The following is a 20,042-nucleotide window of genomic DNA, read 5'->3' on the forward strand; positions in this document are numbered from 1 at the left end:
GAGTTCCTCCCACGCCCCTCCTAATGCTTGGTGCTTCCCTCTCTCCATAACCACCTTATATCAATACTTAGCAACAACTCCAGGCTTGACTTCTTCCTGGGCCCAACCTTGCTGACTGAGGCCATCATGGCAATGTTGTCTACCCTGCACCCCACACCCCAATTTACTCCCTTTAGGGCCTGACTTGACTGGACCAGAAGCTCTTCTCCAAACCAGTTTTGGCACTGGTGGCAAACAAGGGCTGAAATGATGGTAAACGATGGGCCAGCTGCCAGGAGGTCATGAGGCCTGAGACCCATGTGAGCACAAGTGAGAAACATCCCCAGAGCTTTATTGTAGACCAAGGGGCCTGTCAGGAGCACCCCCACAAGGCGCAAGTCCCTGCCACAAAGACAGAACCCAGGTGCTCAGGGCCACCTGTGAGCACAGGTGCCTTGACACCAACTAGAGAGGAAATAGCAACAGCACCATGATTTGCCTGTTTCCACAATTTCCTCAAGGCAGGCTGGCATTAGAATATAGGAGAAATAACAGTAGGGTAGCATTTTGTGAATCCAGGGATCCGGGGTCCTGGTTCAATCACAGAGAAGGCAAGAGCCACGACAAGGGGGAAGAGCTGAAGCCCAGGCCTCAAGGTCTCCAGCAGGGCAGGAAGAACTTTCAGGCCACTGCAGTTCGGGTTAGCAGGAGGAAGCTAAGGCCCCCAGGGCACTGGGGTGCTCAGGCTCCTGGATAGAGAGGCATGACAGCCGGATCCTGGGATTCACACGAGTCAGGAACGGCAACTCCCCACACTGGAACCGCTGTAGTCGAGGAGGTTCTGAGATGGGAAGAGAGGAAAACACGTGTCCTATGAATGTGGTTTTTAGTCCTCGCCCACCATTCTCCTCCCCGACTCCTGAAACCCCCTATCAATCCCTCCTCCCTCTTCCTCTTGGGACCCATCTATCTACACCCCTGCCCTTCCACTCTCACCTAATGGGATGATCTTGGAGGGTTTCTTCTCAAGCTCAAAAGAAAGCACAATAGGGCGGAGGACAGAGAAACTGGTACACAGTGTCCAGAGGAAGAGGGTCAAGGGCTCATCAGTCTTGGCTGAGGACTAGAAAGGGAAACTCAGGTTTCAACAGAACTCAAGTTTCTAAACGCTCTCTACCAAGCCCCCAGGAATTTGGGTATCTAAGCCCCCGCCTCCCAGCCACATCTCACCCACCTCAGGTTGGGCTCCAGGCCCTGTGAATTGCAAGGCCACTCTCCCCGGCCCTCGAACGAACTCGAGGAGGGAGGTCCACTCACTAGGACACAGTCCTAGTGCTGCTGCCACTTGATGATTTCTGCAGGTCACCACAGCTTCGGCAGTCCCATCCTCCACCAGGAGCCTGGGGGCGGGGGTGGGGGATGGGGAGTAGGAAATAGCAACTCCCACAGGGAACCCAGGTGGCCAGTCACCTGGACCCAACATGACTCCCTCTCCATCTTTTCCAGCCGTTAGCTCACTTTATTCTCATTCGTTGATTTGAAAATATTAAGCAATTCCCACAAGCCAGGAATTGTGCAAACACTGGGACAGCAGACACAAAGTCACGTAAGTGGTGGGACAGGCACCCACCATGTGCTCTGCTCTCACCTGATGCTGGCCTGGCTTATAGACGTCTGAGTGGGGCAAGCAGGGCTCTGACGAGTACACCTTCCCTGGGATGAAGAAAGTGGTTGGGAAAATCCCCTGGATCCCATCACATCCCTCTGGCACCCTGCACCCAGCTCGGCCTGTTCCCTCTCATACCTGCGGGCAGATGCTGGTACAATGAGCACACACCCAGAGGAGCTGAAGGCTGAAGACCGAAACGACATGGCAAGAAGCAGTGGCCCGGAATGGGGCCTTGTCACCTTGCAGAAGTTCAGCTAGGTAGATGTGGGGCAGGGGGGCACTAAAGAGAAAGGGGTCAAGAAACAGCCAACAGGGTTCTAAAAGCAGGGTGTGTCTGGAAGGACTCAGCACGCATACAGATGGGGACAGTAGCGGCTTCCGTGCTCTCCTGGAAGCCCCATGGCCCCCATTTTGCTGCTTTTTTTTTTTTTTTTAGTTTTTGTTGCACCGGGTCTTCGTTACGGCACGCGGGATCTTTAGTTGCAGCATGTGGGCTCATAGTTGCGGCACGTGGGATCTTTAGTTGAAGCATGCGGGATCTAGTTCCCCGACCAGGGATTGGACCAGGGATCAAACCTGAGCCCCCTGCATTGGGAGCACAGGGTCTTACTCACTGGACCACCAGGGAAGTCCCCCCATTTTGATTCTTGATCTCTGATTGTCATCAGTTATTTCTCAGTCTTGAAAAACCAAGATGTTCGCCAAGAAAGATTTGTATTTTGGACTGAAAAGCCTTGAAAATCCTAGAACACTAAATCTTTCTGGGTAAAATGATAGGTACTGGACATCTTTTATTTGAAGCAGAGGAAATCCTTGCAACTCAACATATTTTGCTAGGAGTGGAGAAGACTGTAGTTATGGCAAAAATTCCAGACCCTGGAACAAGTACGGTATGCAGATGTGAGGCTGTGAAGTTTAGGGATCGGGGTCTGGGCCACTGACCTGATTGTGGTATCCGGGGGAAAACTCAGGACCTGCACACAGGTAGACGACCGGAAACAACAGTAAACATTGTGGGATCTGCAGGGGGAGGAGGAAGAGTGATGAGGAGAAAGAAGTCCATGTGAGGTAGGAGCTGGGACTGCATTACAGGCCAGGCCACTCCCCCAAGGGACATGCCCTAACCCCGGCTCTACTGGAGCAGAGGGAAGAATAAGGGAAGGACTGGTCTGGAACATCTCGCAGGGGCAGAGGGCATAAACGCCAGAGAAACACAGTAAACGTAATACCAAAGAGAAGTTGTCATTGCCACACACGTAGGGGCGAGCGTTCAAGAGAACCACATCAGTAGGAAGGGGAGGCAAGGACATCAACACAGATCTTCACCTGGAAACCTTTTTCTCTAGCTGGTTAAAGTAGACTCGGGCTCCTGGAAGAAGTCCCTGTGGGGGAGGCAAGTGTGGGTCTTCGATATATATGTCCAAGTGAGGGGGGAATTCGCAGTCGGCCGTCTCCAGAGCTATGGTGAGCTTCACACACCGTCTCGTGGCCCCAGAGCTCCCTACAGAAGGAGAGGCGAGGGGTCAGTGGTCTCTCTCAGGATCACAAGGTCCCACCACTGTTATTTCATACCTTTCCCCGAAAGAGGTGTCATTACCAGGCTTTATCCAGAGATGTGACAAAATCTCAGCTGAGAAAGACACCAAGGAATCTGTGAAACTGGAAGGTCAGAGAAATACAGTGAGAATGGAGGCTTAAGAAAGCAGAGAATGGAGTCAGATCCAAGGACAGAAAGGAGTTACAGTATCTGCCGGAACATTATCTATGAGGCCCTGGAAAGCCTTGCACTGTCTCAAACCACATGCTAAAAGTAACAGGGTTCATGGGAAAAGCAGGGTTGTGCAGATCACTCAAAATCCACACAGCCTTGCACCCAGAGGCCTCACCAAGAAACGCCCCAGCAGAGGTGAATCTCCACTTGCATTTACACCCAGAATCTGTCAGTCCATTGTTCACAGCTTTGTATGCCGGGGCCCATGCCCCCTCCCTTCAAATCATAGGTCCTTGAAAACTTTCACTTCTGACAGTGATCAATTTTGTAAAAATTACACATGTAATCCAGTAGGGTGTTTGTTTGCTTACACAGGGGGGAAGTATCTCTGCAGCTTCTTCAACTGCACTGCAGCTACCCCGAAAAAGCCTACACGAGGAAAGTATAGCTGTTCCTGAAGCCATAAGCCAGCCACTTCTTGCACTAAAGGAAGGTTGTTCCCTAAAGCTTTTCAGCTTTTGTCCTTGTTTTTTTGTCTCTTATATTTCCTTTAATTGCTAAAGCTTTTCCTGAATTGTGAGAAAGCCTGCTCACAGCCATTTCAGAACAGTAACATACTGGGGGGAAAATCAAGTGTGAAACACAACTTGCATCTTACACTGACATCATTCCTCTAGGAGCTGAATCACATGCAAGAAACACACACTGTAGCAGAGAATGGGCTGTTCATCCGACGCAACCACGGCAGAGGAAGAGAGAGCAGCCAAAGTAGCTGGAGAAGCTGGGGGACATTTACTTGTCACTGAGCAGGTCAGTCAGCGAGGATTCAGGCAGTGCCCTGCTGATACCCAGCACCTCTGGGATGTCCTGGGAGCTCGCAAGTTCCAGGGTCCACTCATCCTGGACAGTGAGGCAGGACGCACAGCCAGCCAGCTCCGGAGGACGCTGTGATACGCAGGATGAACCACCCTCCTTGAACAACATTGGTGTCTGCCAGGAAATGGGGAGGTGATCGTCTCTGAGTGTGTCCTGGTCCGGAGGGAGGTTCCTAACATACTACAACCCAGTTTTGCTTCCTCTCTGGAGCCTAGTGAAGGAAGTGATACAGACACAGACAGGCCTTCTATGTGATCTAAATCCACCCTTCTTCTAGACCTAGAAGTTCCTCTCCAGACCCCAAGCCAAAAAAAGCTTTCTGGGGAAGGGCATGGTGAACTAGGGCACTCACGGGAGGGCCAGGGACCACGAGTCGGTACACTTGCCCTGGGTGCAAGAACTCAAACCAGCGGACCGAGGAGCTGAGGAAGATGAGGAGAACCTGAGGGGGAGAGCAGGGTCCCTCAGACAGGAGCTGGGGCACAGGAGGTCAGGTCCCAGGCCCCAGGCCCCAGGCCCCAGTTTACCTTCTGATCTGAGTTTTCATCTTCCCTGGGCTCGGGCGGGCCCCATCCAGTTCCCTCCTTCTTCTGGGTGCCCCCAAGCCAGCTCCCTAACACAAGGAAACTGAGGGTGGGCTTGGGCACCTCCGAACTGGCTCCTGGGGGGACACAGAAGTTCCTCTTCATCAGAGCCTCCTTGTGGGACAGCAAGAACAGCCGGCTCTGTCCTATGTGGGGACCCTCTGGGAGGGAGGGCTCTGTCTGAGGAGGTGTTGAGGAGGTGGCCGAGTGAAGGACGGGTCTGGGCACAGACAGGATCAGGGCATCAGCCAGAAAAATCTGGACATAGACTCTGTTGGGAGAGACAAGGAATAGGTTTGTTAGCGATGCAGGCACTGGATGCTGTGGGCCCCAGAGTCCTACCACCTGCACCGGGCCCTTCCCCTTCCCCTTCCCCTCAGAGACTCAGAGGACAGCCACCACTCTAATGACCAACCTGGCCTGCTTCTTCTGGATGAAGCCTGTCATGCTCAGCTCCTTCCACGAAGGGAAGCTGCTTCTGACATTCCTTTCTACGACCAACTGGAACCTCTCTGCCCGCACCAGGCAGCCTGGAGGAAGAAAGTTTTTCTATTTTGGCAGGAGGAGAGGATTGTGGGATGGCCAGTAAAGCTGACCGCCCTGCAGGTCTCACTGCCTAACTCAGGCCAGAGCTGCTCCCCTAACACAACGTGAAGGCCTAGGCCTGAGCCCCATCTTGGAGGAGTCATACCTCCAAGGGAGAAACCATTCCACCTGCGGGGCCAATCCCACCCCTGGCCACCTAGGCTGAGAGGCCTTGATTCTACTTTCTCATAAATCCCTAAAACGCCTGTTCCGAGATCTGAAAAGCTTTCCTCTCCGGGGTTTCCCTGCCTACAAACCTCAGTAAGCCCAAATAAGCCCATTACTCTTCCACACTAAGAAGGTAAGAAATGGAAGTTGTCATCCTGGTGTGCCTAGGGAGGGAGAAGTGAATGTTGGGAATTGTAGTTCTGGCCGGGAACCCCTTGCTCCTTTACACCACCTGCCAATACCAGCCTCCTACACCTCCCGCCAGACTGGTTGATCAACAGAAGCCACTCCAGCATCTCTAGTAAATCCCAGCAGTGCTTTCTGCCAAGCCCCCAGTTCAGAGAACCTCTACCCCACCACCATCTCTCTCCACCTCTGAACTCCAAACCTATGAGCCCAGGGTCAGTGAGGGGCTGCGAGGGCTTGGCCAGGAGTAGGCAGCGGAGGGAACCACTTTGGTCCTGAAGTCGCAGGCAACCTTTACGAGATGAAGGCACCAGAACCCCAAGTAGAACCTACAAGGAGATGAAGGCCGAGGCATCAAGTTTTATTAAACAGATATACTGGCCGAGGCATCAAGTTTTATTAAACAAATATACTGAGCATCTACCATGTGCCAGGCACTGCGTTAACTGTTAGAGCTACAAAGTGATCCACAAAAACATGGTCTGTGACCTCAAAGAATTTATATTGAAGTGCGGTAGACAGATGTGGAAAAAACGCACCTGCATTCACACATTTAGTAGCCAGAGAGAAAGTATACAAATCGAGGTTACAGCTAGGAGACCATGGAGGACCTCCCAAGACATAACAAAGAGTTTGGGTTTGATTTTATACACACTGGTAGAAACAAGAGAAGCATTTAAATTAAGAGAGTTTTATAATCGATGTTCAATTGTACCCCACCCCCTTCTAGTTGCTGCAGGAGAACGGATTAGAGGGGGCCAAGACGAGATGGAGCATTCTAGTCAGAAGGCTAGTGTAGTCAAAATGACAAGAAAGGACTACGGTAGTGGTAGTGGAAATGGCAAAAAGAGGAAGTCCCCTGAGCCCCGCTGGAGCCGCACTTACCGGGGCTGGGTGGAAGGCAGAGGGCAGCAGGCAGAGCCAGGACCAGGCCAGGCGCTGATTGAGTTGGCAACTGGGCAGGTGAGAAGCCTCTGGGAGAGGCAGAAGGGTCTTAGGGTCAAAGGAGGCCCAGGCCCTGCACTTCCCTTCCTCTTTCAGGGCGGCCAGTGTAGGGAAAGAGCAGGGGGTCTGCAGTCGAGCGTACTGTCAGAGAGAAGAGACATGAGATCACGCGTCCCCTGTGCCCGGGGCGTCCCCCGGGGCGTGAGCTCCGCCAGCTCCGTGCCCCCACATCCTCAGACCTTCTGCAGTGGACAGCGATGCGGCTCGTCAAGGATCTCGTTGTGTGTGTTCCGACCGGGGCAGCCAGGCGGAACGAGAACCTCCAAGGTAGGGGCCAGGATCTGTAGTCCCAGGCTGGGGTTCCCGGGCGAGGAATGCTGCAGGAACTGGTGGTGTCTCAGCACATGGGGACACAGCCTTGGCCACGGAAAGAAGCGGAGTCACTTCCCCCAAAGACCCTGTCTCTCCCAGAATCCGGCTTCGCTGACAGAGCAAGTGTCCCACTCCCACCGCCTCCCCAGCCCAGACCCTCGTCCTCCTCACTTGCAGGCCAGCTCCTCCAGGGCCTTGGTGGCCCACAGGTAGAGGGGAAGTCCTAACTGATGTTCCCACACCAGCTGCTCATACAGGGAGGCCCCGGGGGCTCGGTGGGAAGACTGAGTCTCAGGCATCAGAGGAGAGAAGCCCTGAAGTAGAACGGCGCCACGGAGGCAGGGGGCTAACATGGGCCTTCTGGTCCCCCCACCCATTGACTGCAGGAGGTGAACATCCTGGAGCTGGGGAGGCAGAAGGGAAAAAGCAACTCAGTGACCCCAGGCAGAGTTAAATGCAGTTTTCCACTGCCTGGGTCCCAGGAGAAATACAATTTCTCCTTTACAGGTTGTTTCCCTCCAGCTCCTTAGGCCTCGCCTTCCATCACAAGCCGCTCCCCCGCGGTAAGGCTTCATCTCCCAGGAGCCTCACTCAGCCTTTCTGTGGGCCCGGGGGCTCCTGGCTAGCGGGGCCCTGGCTGCTCACCTGCACTTCAGCTCCAGTTGGAAGGCCCTTCTGGAAAGGAGAGGCTCTGGGCCTAACCGCTCCTCCCAAAGCCCCACTCTCTACTCCCTTCCGATCTGAGCTCTCGTCCAAATCATTCTTAACAAAAGCACCCCCGCGCCCCAACACACATTTATTATTTTCATAATCTTGCTGTAGAGGTGTCGACCTGCTGCAAAGAAGGACCAGCCCGTAAAGGTAAGAGAAGCTACTGAAAGGGTCTCCTTCTGTCACCAGCCCTGGCCCCTCACATACCTCCAGACGGACTCCTGGTCGCACTACCCGCCTGAGGCCACAGAACTGCTGGTAGGCGAGGCAGAGCCCCAGCTGCCCGTCTAGCTCGTAGAGGCCCGCAGGCTGATTCAGCGTGCCAGTGACCGTTCCCTGCAAAGAAGCCAAAGGGCCAGGTGATCCCTGTTCCCTTCCTCTTGGGAGACCCCCACGTTTCCTGCCCTTCGGGCTCAAGGATCTCTCCCTTACGCTCACCGTGTATGATAAGAGCCTGGAGTCCCGGACGAGACCGTCTGGACCTGGATCCTTCTTGCCTTGGGGACTGCCGGGTATGGGGAGTGGCTGGGGGCTGGTCTCCAAGGGGGTTCCTTCCAGCTCCAGTTCCAGCTCTCGCACACATTCTGGTTTCAGTGGCAGAAGCTGGGAGGAGGGACTGGTCATCCAAATCCGGCAACGGTGACCAGGCAGCTTGGACACTCGCAGCTCCGTCAGCACATAGGCCTTATGAGGCCAAAGGGCTCGGTGCCACACCAGCTGGGCAGGGACCTGGCTTGTGCGGAAGCAGGCAACACGGTACGTGAGGGGCTTCCCATGATGCTGCCCCTCTGCCAGGGTCCCTTCCCAGCACAATGTGACCTCAAAGACCTGCTCCTCGAGAGCCTTTCCTTGCCTCTTCATCTTCCCTGTTCGCCAATTAAATCTTAAGCCACAGAACTCTCAGGATCTCTCCCCTCTCACAGGAGACAGCAGATACTTCCTAATCCCTCCCCCAAGGCACAAACCACCCCTACAACTTTCTCCAAAATATATAAATATTCCTTTCAGAAAATTCTGCCCTTTCCCCATCCCACTCCAACATACAAACCAGCCATACAAACAACATTCACTTATTTAATCAGTATGCACACGGTACATACGTATCCAGTATTGGGACAGATGTTAAGGGAAATATCATAGACTTCTCTCATCTCCAACATATTTCAAACCACTGGGAAACACAGACACAAACCCAAGTAATAACATGGAGCCATGTATGATCAAGTGGCAAAAACAATACACATCCGGTAAGGTTTCAGAGAAAGAAAGAGGTCAGGGTGGGGTGGAATGATCAGGAAGGCCAAGTGAAAGAAGCTGAACTTGCCAGGGTCCTGAAGGCCATCTCTGCTTTGCTGAAGTAGTGAGGAGAGAGAAGGGTGATTCAAGCAAGAGGCAACAACACAGAAATGTTCAGAACTCAGAATGAGCAAGGCAGTGAAAACCCTGGCCAGGATGGAGGAGGAACGTTCTTGGCAGTTGCCAGAGACAAGATGGAAGGGCTGAGATGAAGAAAAAACCCAGAAATAACATGCTGAAGACTTTCAATCTGTTGGAAAGGGAGAAACATCCAAGTAGGAAAGTAAAAATGAACGGCAGAGGGTCTCATAGGGAATGGAGAAAGGTGGTTGTTGAAGAAATGTAAGCAAAAGGAAAAGAGTTACACCGATGAGACCGTTAATAAATGTAACGATCTTCTAGGGCACGTCCCTCCCAGAGCACGGCTGCCATTCTCAGGGGCTTCAAAACACACTGATGGGGCTTCCCTGGTGGCGCAGTGGTTGAGAATCTGCCTGCCAATGCAGGGCACACGGGTTCGAGCCCTGGTCTGGGAGGATCCCACATGCCGCGGAGCAACTGGGCCCATGAGCCACAACTACTGAGCCTGCGCGTCTGGAGCCTGTGCTCCGCAACAAGAGAGGCCGCGACAGTGAGAGGCCCGCGCACCGTGATGAAGAGTGGCCCCAGCTCGCCGCAACTAGAGAAAGCCCTCGCACAGAAACGAAGACCCAACACAGCCAAAAATAAATTAATTAATTAATTTTAAAAAAAACCAACACACTGATGACTCTGGATACCTGAACTTCACGGTCCCCTATGCTCCGCTTCACAGACCCCCATTTCTCTCTAAAACCAGCTGGGTACCACCAGTCAGAACTTGGACGTCACAACTCATCGTAAGGTATTGCTAAGTTTTCACTTAAGCTTACTGCTTATGCAAAACAAGTAGCTAATGATGGCTTGACTGAACACACGAATGAATGACTGAATACTGGTGCTTCTGCTCTCCCCTGCTCCCCCTGGGCTCACTAGACTTCCTCTAACCTCTCACTAGGACCTCCCAATACTGCAGCCACTTCTCCTTTATTCAGACGTTGAGGTCCTTCCCTTTCTCTGTCCAAATGCCAGGATCTGAATACCTATCCCCTGAATCCTGCCCTTTTTACCCACACTTCACCCTTGAGTTTACAGCATCACAGCCCTCTCTTTCCTCAACTCTTCTTCTAAGGCAAAAACCCTACTGAGGAAGACAGACCCATACCACCCCAGGGCAAAACACTGCCGCTAACCCTCTCCAGCTGCGCCTCTGTCACTGCTTAGCGATCTCTTATCCTCAACTGCCTGGCACAGCAGTTTACCCTGAACCTTTACTCCTCTCTTCAGAGTTGTCTTTCTAGACATGACCTCACTCCTCTATCATGGAGGAGATTCACTGGGATCATCTAGAGTGACAGTATTTATCCAACGTGTCTCTTCAGCAGCCTGTAAACAAACCAAGGTCACTCCTCCCCTGACCTCCCAGACTTATTCCAAAGCCCACCTCTGCACCTTCACAGTGCCTTGTGCATGTGCATGTCTCTACCCCAGCACTTATGACCCTGAACAGTAATCACTGACTCACTTATCCGGCTGAGAGCTTCCAGAGGACAAGAGCCATCATCTTACTCAATTTTGTGCCTCTGAAATGACCAAAGCCCCTAGCATACAGCACATGCTCAATAAAGGGCCAATCTTGGTACAGGTGATACTCTAGTCCCAGACAGCCCTCCCTCTCTTCTAGGGATTCAAATCCTAGCCACCTTCAAGAACCAGATCGAGTCTAAACTCTCCCTTCTTAGGCTTCTCTCCACATAATAAACTCTAGCTAACCTGCTATAGCAGTTACAACTATACCACACACCTTGGAATTTACACACTGTTCTGTATCACTCTCTGCTTGTTTTACAAATCAATATGATATAGAATCTACAATAAGATTATAAACTACCCAAAGGGCTTGGCCTACTTTAGTTGCCCTGCAGAAATTCAAGTGCATTTCAGAGCTTTCTCCCTCGAATGAGCCAATCCTACCATGCCCAGAATTTTTGAATGCTCTAGGAGACTTAAAACATTCTAATGTAAACAATATACATAAGCTCCTCTTTAACCCAAGAGGAAAAAACAAGATTAGAAATTTGGGTGGTTTGTAAGCTTTTTTAGTTTCTTTATACTCTAATTACTGTTACTCCAGCTCATGACACACACAGATACAGGTAAGAATTCTTATAGTGCTAGTAAATTTCAGTTTCCTTTTTCGATATGTATGTTAAAGAGCCCGTTCATCCTTTAATTGTTTTGAATGCTTCTGAAACGTTATTCAGATAATTGTATAAATCGTATAACAATAATCAGTATAAAAATGAATGACTTTAGGGCTTCCCTGGTGGCGCAGTGGTTGAGAATCCGCCTGCCAATGCAGGGGACACGGGTTCGAGCCCTGGTCTGGGAAGCTCCCACATGCCACGGAGCCCTCGCACAGAAACGAAAACCCAACACAGCCATAAATAAATAAATAAATAAATAAATAAAAATTATAAAAAATTTAAAAAAATGACTTTAAAATCATACCAGGGACTTCCCTGGTGGCGCAGTGGATAAGACTCCGCACTCCCAATGCAGGGAGCCCAGGTTCGATCTCTGGTCAGGGAACTAGATCTCACGTGCATGCCACAACTAAGAGTTTGCATGCCACAACTAAGGAGCTGGCAAGCCATAACTAAGGAGCCTGGGAGCCGCAACTAAAGAGCCCACCTGCTGCAACTAAGACCCGGCACAACCGAATAAATAAATATTTTTAAAAAAATAAAAAAATAAATAAAATCGTACCAGTTGACATAAAAAGACTCAACAATACGTACCAAGTTTTACTAAAAGTACAGGGATTTCATGTTTTAATGGTGTTAAGATAAATACTTTCCTTGGTCATTCTTCTAATGCAGGGGAAAACCAAGTGATTCTGGCAGGTTTTCAAAACGGGACACATGATAACAAAAGTTGTCTCCTCGAATGAGCTGCACAGCAGGGAAGTCTACTCCCCACCTCCTGTATGTAGGGAAGGTGTCACTCACACTGCTCCCTCAACAGCACTGTTCCAGAAACAACTCTCCCCAGCTGTCCTCCTTTCCTACCTGGTTCCTCCTATGATGTTATCTTTCCTATTAGGAGTTCGTACCCCCCTCCCACACCTCCACACCCCTGAATTGACCGTAATCCTCACCTGCACGATGACAGACACATGGCTGCCAACTGGGGATGATCCACCAAGAGACAGGATGAAGTACGATTTCTTTCGACTTTTCACCAGAGCGCTCAATCGAACCAGCTCCCCAGCAAGGTTTGGCTGCACATTTCTGTGCTTGCTTCTAAAAAAAGTAGAGAGAGAAGTCATTTTTATTTCTCTTTTTTTTTCCCCCTACAAATGCCTTCCTTTCCACTATAATCTAGTAGTGATGTAAAATTTCCATACCTCAAAGCCATTGTCCTAAAAACCTCCTTCAAACTCTACCTGCCCTTAGATAAGGCACACTTCCCTTGAAGAATCTGGCTCTTAACTTTCTGAGAGGCCCCATTGTTCCCCTGATTTGGAACATTCCACCTATATTACTCTCGATGCCTTTCTTTCCCTCCTTCCACTGACCCACCATCATCGTCCCAGTTTTACAGTGCTGCCCCCTCCCCTACACGGAAGAATCACCTGTGCCTGAGCAGGCGGGAAGCCATCTCTGGGTAGAGAACAGGGATGGGGGTGAGGGGGCCAGGACTGATGGTCAAGGGAAACACTGGCACAGGGGCACCCCAGAGCTCCAAGTGCCCTTCTCCTGAGGACTTCATCGCAGGAGGGAGGTAACTCCAGCTGGGGAACAGAAAGAGATGGCCCAACCAAGAAAGGTCCAGATCTATGAGCTAGAAAAGACCAAGGGCGAGGATTAATCAGGACCCTAGCATCCAGTCCAACCCCCCCTCCATCTCTGTTCCCTCAGAGACTTAATTGTCTTGCTCCCTAGACACCATTCTTATTAGGATCTGAGGGATCTGACTGCGCCCTTCCTACTCACCTCACAGCCCAGGGTACCAGTGTTATCTCTTATATAGAGGCTTCCATTCCTGCACTCTTGTTCCAAGTCCCCTGATAGGTCTGTTAGTGTCCCTAAAAGTAACAGCCGTTCCCGGGGCAGGGGGACCCCACATGGTCCAGCCTCTTTGGCCCAAGCCTGGTATGCAGTACTGCTCCAGGACAAGTGGCTGCAGCACGGAAGACGTTGGTGGGTCCTGAGGTCCTTTACTGAGACAAAGCTGCAGAGTGAAGAGAACAGAAGTTTTGTAAAGCTATGTCCAAGCCTAGGAATTTTATCCTCAACCCCAACAATCCCCCAAGATCCCAAGGAAAGATCAGTGGGGAACCTGGACTAAGAAAGTTTGATTGATTGAAAAAACTGGGAGTGAGGGCCTAAGAAAATGAGGATGGGGTCTGGGTCCAAACACTGGGTAGTACCTAGGGAAGGCAGGAAGAAAGTCTGTGCTGAATCATATCTTGAACAAGACAGTGCCACAGAGAGGACCCAGAGAAGTGGAGTGGGAATGTAAGAGCAGCCTGAGGAGATGAGCACATGGGGAGAACATTTTAGAGACAACACAAACTGCTCCCTTGACAGCATCTCAGCTCTCAGCTCCACAGAGAACTTCAGTGGGGGCACTAAGGCATCTGCTTAATGGCTCAACCTCATTGGCCCCAGCCAGGTTTCCTTCCTAGTCTGGAGTATCACAGTACTAGAGACTGGCTGGGAAGCTGAGGCTGAGGTGGGAGTTGATATCACAAGCTCCCAAATCTCAAGAGATGTTTGAGATCAACCATTCTTTTTTTTTTTTAATAAATGTATTTATTTATTTATTTAGTTTTGGCTGCATTGGGTCTTTGTTGCTGCGCACAGGCTTTCTCTAGTTGCGGCGAGCGGGGGCTACTCTTCATTGTGGTGCGTTGGCTTCTCATTGTGGTGGCTTCTCTTGTTGCAGAGCATGGGCTCTAGGTGCACGGGCTTCAGTAGTTGTGGCACGCGGGCTCAGTAGCTGCGGCTCGCGGGCTCTAGAGCACAGGCTCAGTAGTTGTGGTGCACGGGCTTAGTTGCTCCACGGCATGTGGGATCTTCCCGGACCAGGGCTCGAACCCATGTCCCCTGCGTTGGCAGGCGGATTCTTAACCACTGCGTCACCAGGGAAGTCCGAGATCAACCACTCTTAAGCAAAGTGCCGCAACACTGCTGAGTCACTACCAATTGTGAGGTATATCACAGAGAATGTGATACAAGTTAAATTATCAAAGTTGTGATAGATTCACATTTTTGTAATACCATTATTACATTCCCATGGTTTTTTCACTCACTTCCATTCCCATGGTTTTTTCAGCAGAAAAGAAACACGGTAAGGTTACAAAACATGACAATTTATCCTCCTTGTTGCACTCATGAACATAAGCCACATGTGAGTGCTAAATATTAGAAATGCTGTTCTAGATGGCCCACTCCCCTTCCGCATCTGCCTCATTCTTCCCCAATGACTTCAGAGCAGATAAAAGGCAAAGACAGAAACTAACATCGTTGCACCCCTGCTATACACATACTGTACTGGGTCCATTCACGCTCAATACTGCATTGAATCTTCACCAAAAACCCCTGGAAACACACCAATGAGGAAATTTACAGAGGTTCAGGTACACAGTGGTGTAGGTGGCAAAGCCAGGTATGTCTCACTCAAAAGTCTTTTTGTCTTTCCCTACTTCTACAAAAGCCTAGGAAAAAACAACTGGAGGGAACTGTGCCTTTACCCTAGGCACCTTCAGGACAGAAAACAGTAAGGATAGGGGTCACTTTTCTCAGATTCTTCAGGGTTTGGGTCAGGAAACTGAAGGTGATAACCGCAGACCTTTTGCATGGGCCACTGCCCTCTAACTTTCAAGGCCACCACAGTACCTGGCACACAGCAGGCACTCAGTGAAGGGAAATGGAAAAATGAATGAATATTTATACCTGTCAAATAATTTTTACTCTATCCTCATCCATCATCTTCTACATATTGTGCTATCTAGTCCACATTTATCTTGAAGAATAACAAGAAACTTAAACAGGTTGCAAGTTTTCTAAAAATTGCTGACTTACCACTTTTCAATTATTCTTTTTGGATTTTCAGTTATTATTGGGAAATAACAAAATAAACAAAGCTAAACAGATTTCTACCTTTTTTAAAAAAAGAACAGTGATATGTTTATTCACGTAACAGAATACCATACAGCAGTTAAAATAAATGACCTAGAGCTATCAATGTGAATAAATCTCAGAAGCATAATGTTAAGCACAAAAAAGCAAACTGCAGAGGATATACAAGGTATGGTACCATTTATACAAAGTCTAAAGGTATGTAAAACTACTGTATATTGCTTAGGAATAGATGCATGGATAGAAAAAAATATAAAGATATTCACAAGAATGATATACCCTCATACTTCAGATAGTAGTTACTTCTATGAGGAGTAAGCAGGTTTCTTTTTGCAGAACTTTTCGGAGCCTTTAACCTGTCAATGAGCCTCACGATTCTCCTAGAGAAGTTTATCTTATCCAATGTCTCTCAAACTTATTTGGCCATGGAACCCTTTTCCTGTAGTACTTTATTAACATTGCCTAGAACGGTTTACGAATGGTAGTATAGTGTTAAAAAGGACAAAAACAAAACAAACAAAAAAACACCTTCAGAAGACCTCAAACTCAGGTCTTCCAAAAACAACGATCTACACTTGCTGAAAGATCATGGTCTGTATCTTAGCTTCCTAATGCACAAAATGAAATAGTATCAGCCTCTCTCCCCACTTTGAGGGTTCTTTCTCCGTATTTTCTTTCTATCTTCTCACGCCCCTCTCCTTGTCTCTAAACTTGACTTGAGCCAATTAAGGAGAACTACAGGAAAAGGAAAGCAGCTTGATGGAGAATGAGAAAGACCGGCAGAAGGGGTTTTCTTTAGACCACCTTTTCCTCCCCTTAAGTTTCCCCTCACTCAACTCAAATGATAAGTCCTTCCTTTTCAATCCCAAAGTTAACTTTCCTGGTTACCCCACTTCTCCTTACCTGTAGCTGAGGGGCAGCGTTAAACCCTGGTTCCTTCCCTGGGACAACCAGATAGTCTTCACACAGTCAATTACCAACTGAGCCAACTGGACATCAGGCTCCTTGCCAGGTGGACACAGGGTCTCTTCGATGAAGGCCTGGGCAGCCTCCAGCCAGGCTTGCTCCTGAGGAAAGTGAAGCGAGTTCATACACCTTCCTGACCATCTTGCCCACCAAGGAAACTGGGGAAGAATAAAGGAATAGATTTTTTTTTTTTTTTTTTTTTTTTTTAAATCAAGAGGGAGAACTTCCCTGGTGGCACAGTGGTTAAGAATCCACCTACAGATGCAGGTGACACAGGTTCGATCCCTGGTCCTGGAAGATCCCACATGTCGTGGAGCAACTAAGCCTGTGCACCACAACTACTGAGTCTGCGCTCTAGAGCCCGTGAACTACAACTACTGAGCCCACGCACCACAACTACTGAAGCCCGGGTGCCTAGAGCCCATGCTCTGCAATAAGAGAAGCCCCCGCACTGCAACGAAGAGTAGCCCCCCCCCCCCCCGCTCGCTGCAACTAGAGAAAGCCTGTGTGCAGCAACGAAGACCCAGCGCAGCCAAAAAAAAAAAAAAATCAAGCGGGAAAAAATGAAGATGTAAAGTAAAGGAGTTTAGAGCTTGAAGAAACCTTAGAAGTCTTAGTTCAGCCAATCAACTTAGAAAACTGGCCATCCAGCTTTGGTCTTGCCTCTTTCTTTAACAAACCTGTACCAATCCTGAAAGTGCTCAAGTAGAATAAATATTCCTTGTGAACCCTTCTTTGAGTATCCCCGGCAGAACGCTGCTCCCTCCTTGGAGCTCCCACAGTACCTTGCACATGGAGCACTGACCACCAGATACAGTGGCAGCCCACCTTCTATGCGGTCTGATTCTAAAGCCAGCAAGTTGAAAAACAAGACTGGTCTAAGGTCACCCTCAAAAAAAATCCTTTAAATTGCTCATAAGGAATAGTACATAACACTGTACAGTAATATGTATATGGAAATGGAAATGTGCCTAGTAGACATTACATAAAAGGACATAAGCAGAGTATAATTTTTAATCATCCCCCTCTTGTTTTAGTGAAGTGTATACATTTGAGTGCCTATAAGCTAAATGTGTATGAGATACAATCCCACTGGAATTGTTTCCTGTTCTGTCTTTGTAGCTAAGATGTGGGCTTCCTAAGGAGGACAGGAACCATCTTCGTGTCTGTACCAGATTCTGGGGACATAGTTGCCTCTATATACAGATAACTCTAGGGGAGGGGGCAAGCTTAGCTTACTCCTAGTGCTAAGCAGATTTATTTTAAAATTCCGACAGAGTTCAACAATACTTAATGACCTTTACCCTTCTTATCCCCAGTGATAATTCAAAACCATTATAGCTCTATCCCTGTTTCTCCAATGCTCCTCCAGTCACTCCTCCACATCCAGTTAACCTTTAGCAGCTTGAAAACAGCTTGAAAAACCAGTGTTCAAGTTCTAGATGGCTTCAGTGTCCTTGTGGATGGCCCTATCACCCTATCATTGACCTTCACCTTCACCCCACCTCAGTCAAACACTCTTGTTCATGGTCAGTGTTGTCAAAATTGGACCAGATTATCACTCAGAACTGCCCACCAACATCAGACTCCTACGCTTTTTGCCTTCCTCTCTTGATCTACTCTTTTAGCTCCTATTCCTGAGGACCTGTCCATTGGCACACTGAATACTACTGTTTCTCAAAGTGGTACTGATGCCTCAGAATCACCAAAGCTCTGTTTAAAATGCAACTGATTTTTAGGTGATCCAGTCTATTGACTCAGAATCCAGGAGTGGGTGGGGTGGGGGGAGTTAGCTCCAGAGTGTGTTTTGAACTTGGGTCTTGTGTAGGGAAAGGAAGAAGTGAAAGAGGACATCCACATTTCATGGCAGAACTATTCGGTTGAGGGTGCTATTTGCCAAGTTAGTGAACATTGGAAGAGGGGTGGATTTTCTGAAAAGCTCACTGTTGGGCATATGTGGTGCCTGTAGGCTGGCCAGATGGAGAATCTGGCAGGCAGATGGATATAACTAGAGCTCAGGAGAGAGATCACAGCCAAAGTAGAGATTTAGGAAAAATCAGCATCTATCACTGGCTGTTAAAGCCATGCAGTCAGTGGATGAGGTCGCGAAGAAAGTGTACAGTGTTCTCAAACTTTGGCCTATATCAGTATTAATCTGGGGAGCTTACTTAATTTAGATTCTATCTCTTCAATATCTTTTTACTGTTTTCACCTCTGGAACCTCAACATTGCTGCCATGGTCGGTGTCGCTGCCATGGTCGGTGTCACTACCATCTCTTACTACATTTAAACCACAGCGTTCTGACTGATACTCTCTAGTCCAGGGGTCCCCAACCCCCGGGCCATGGACCGGTACCGGTCGGTGGCCTGTTAGGAACCAGGCCGCACTGGAGGAGGTGAGCAGCGGGCGGTGAGCAAGCGAAGCTTCATCTGTATTTACAGCCACTCCCCATTGCTCGCATTGTCGCCTGAGCTCCGCCTCCTTTCAGAGCAGCGATGGCATTAGATTCTCATAGAAGCGAGAACCCTACTGTGACCTGCGCATGTGAGGGATCTAGGCTGTGCGCTCCTTATGAGCATCTAACGCCTGATGACGAGGTGGAGCTGAGGCAGTGACGCTAGCGCTGGGGAGTAGCTGCAAAAACAAATAAATTATCATTAGCAGAGAGGTCTGACTGCATAGAGACCATAATAAATCAATGTGCTTAAATCATCCCGAAACCATCCCACCCCCCCGAAAAAGAAACTGTCTTCCACGAAACCGGTCCCTGGTGCCAAAAAGGTTGGGGACCACCACAGTGCACTCTCTACTCTGCTACCTCAGGAAACGAAAACAAAACTCATCCACTCTTTTGCTTAGAACCCTTCAATAACTCCCAATTATCCTCCGGTTGAAATCACTGCCTACCAAGACTTACGAGACTGTCACCTTTGACCCCCTCCACCACCACCCAGCTGAACTTTTTGAGTTTTTCAAAGACACCTGCTCTATCTCTTGCCTTTGAACATGTTTTTTGCCTCCGCCTTGAAACTTCTTTTAGCGCTTTTTTTTTTTTTTTTCCCTTGGTAACTCCTGCACACACTTCGGGTCTCAGAAGCTTTTCCAGATTATCGGTTACCCCTTTCCCATACAGCTGCGTCAGGGGTCTCCCCCAGGAATCCACAGCCCCACAGTTAGCCGTTCGTCTGCTCCTGGCTTCCCATTGGGCTTGAAGCCTAAAGAGTGGACAGACGTGTATTTATGGCTCACAGCCGGCGCCACAGCCATGATGGAATAAATGTAATCGCAGAACCAGTGAGAGGGGCGGGACGAAGAGCCTCACCGTCCCCCCTCGCCTGGGGGCGGCCAGCTAAGTCAGGGAGGCAAAGATGCAAGGTGGAGCTTACAGGAGCAGAAAGAAAATTTGGGACAGGCAAGAAAAAAGGGACGAGGGACAGAGAACAGCACTCACGGAGCCAGGAGCCTCAGCCCGGCAGGCAGCCATGATGCTCCGGCGACTCCACCCCCTGGAAAGCGCGCCGAGACTCGAAGGCGGGCTGGTCCGTGACGTCATCGGCGGGCGCCCCCTTGGCTCCACCGCCGACTTTTCCCCATTCAGCGTCAGGACCTCTCTGCTCCACTGCCACCTCTGTCTCCGACTCTGGCACTCCGACTCTGGCACTCCGACTCTGGCACCCCCAACCTCTTCCCCAGTGATATCCTGTCTGGCATCCGTGGGGTGGGGGAGCTCAGGAGCTCAAACACAGCCATTCTGGCTGGTAATTTC

The 20,042-nt window shown here is 49.6% G+C and overlaps 1 protein-coding gene across 4 annotated transcripts; it reads right to left on the minus strand.

Annotated features, from left to right (window-relative positions):
* Positions 1 to 298: 298 nt before the first annotated feature.
* CTC1 (CST telomere replication complex component 1) lies at positions 299 to 19,778 on the minus strand. 4 transcript variants are annotated; one of them, XM_068531066.1, is made up of 23 exons: positions 19,728 to 19,778; positions 16,213 to 16,376; positions 13,159 to 13,396; positions 12,798 to 13,006; positions 12,321 to 12,465; positions 8,225 to 8,515; positions 7,994 to 8,122; positions 7,247 to 7,479; positions 6,943 to 7,120; positions 6,644 to 6,844; positions 5,961 to 6,087; positions 5,235 to 5,349; positions 4,763 to 5,090; positions 4,588 to 4,677; positions 4,156 to 4,349; positions 3,246 to 3,307; positions 2,975 to 3,149; positions 2,591 to 2,668; positions 1,784 to 1,928; positions 1,628 to 1,692; positions 1,214 to 1,379; positions 976 to 1,102; positions 299 to 820 (listed from the first exon to the last, which is right to left on the minus strand). In XM_068531066.1, the coding sequence occupies exons 1-23, from the start codon at positions 19,758 to 19,760 to the stop codon at positions 681 to 683; spliced, it is 3,633 nt and encodes a 1,210-aa protein (XP_068387167.1). In that variant the 5' UTR covers positions 19,761 to 19,778; the 3' UTR covers positions 299 to 680. The 4 variants fall into 4 exon arrangements, with proteins under 4 accessions (XP_068387167.1, XP_068387166.1, XP_068387168.1 ...); XM_068531065.1 differs by having other exon boundaries at positions 16,213 to 16,433; positions 19,728 to 19,770; XM_068531067.1 differs by lacking the exons at positions 16,213 to 16,376; positions 19,728 to 19,778 and having other exon boundaries at positions 12,798 to 12,956; positions 13,159 to 13,244.
* Positions 19,779 to 20,042: the final 264 nt, after the last annotated feature.

Source organism: Eschrichtius robustus, chromosome 20 (genome assembly GCF_028021215.1).
Source record: "Eschrichtius robustus isolate mEscRob2 chromosome 20, mEscRob2.pri, whole genome shotgun sequence".
Classification (NCBI taxonomy): domain Eukaryota; kingdom Metazoa; phylum Chordata; class Mammalia; order Artiodactyla; family Eschrichtiidae; genus Eschrichtius; species Eschrichtius robustus.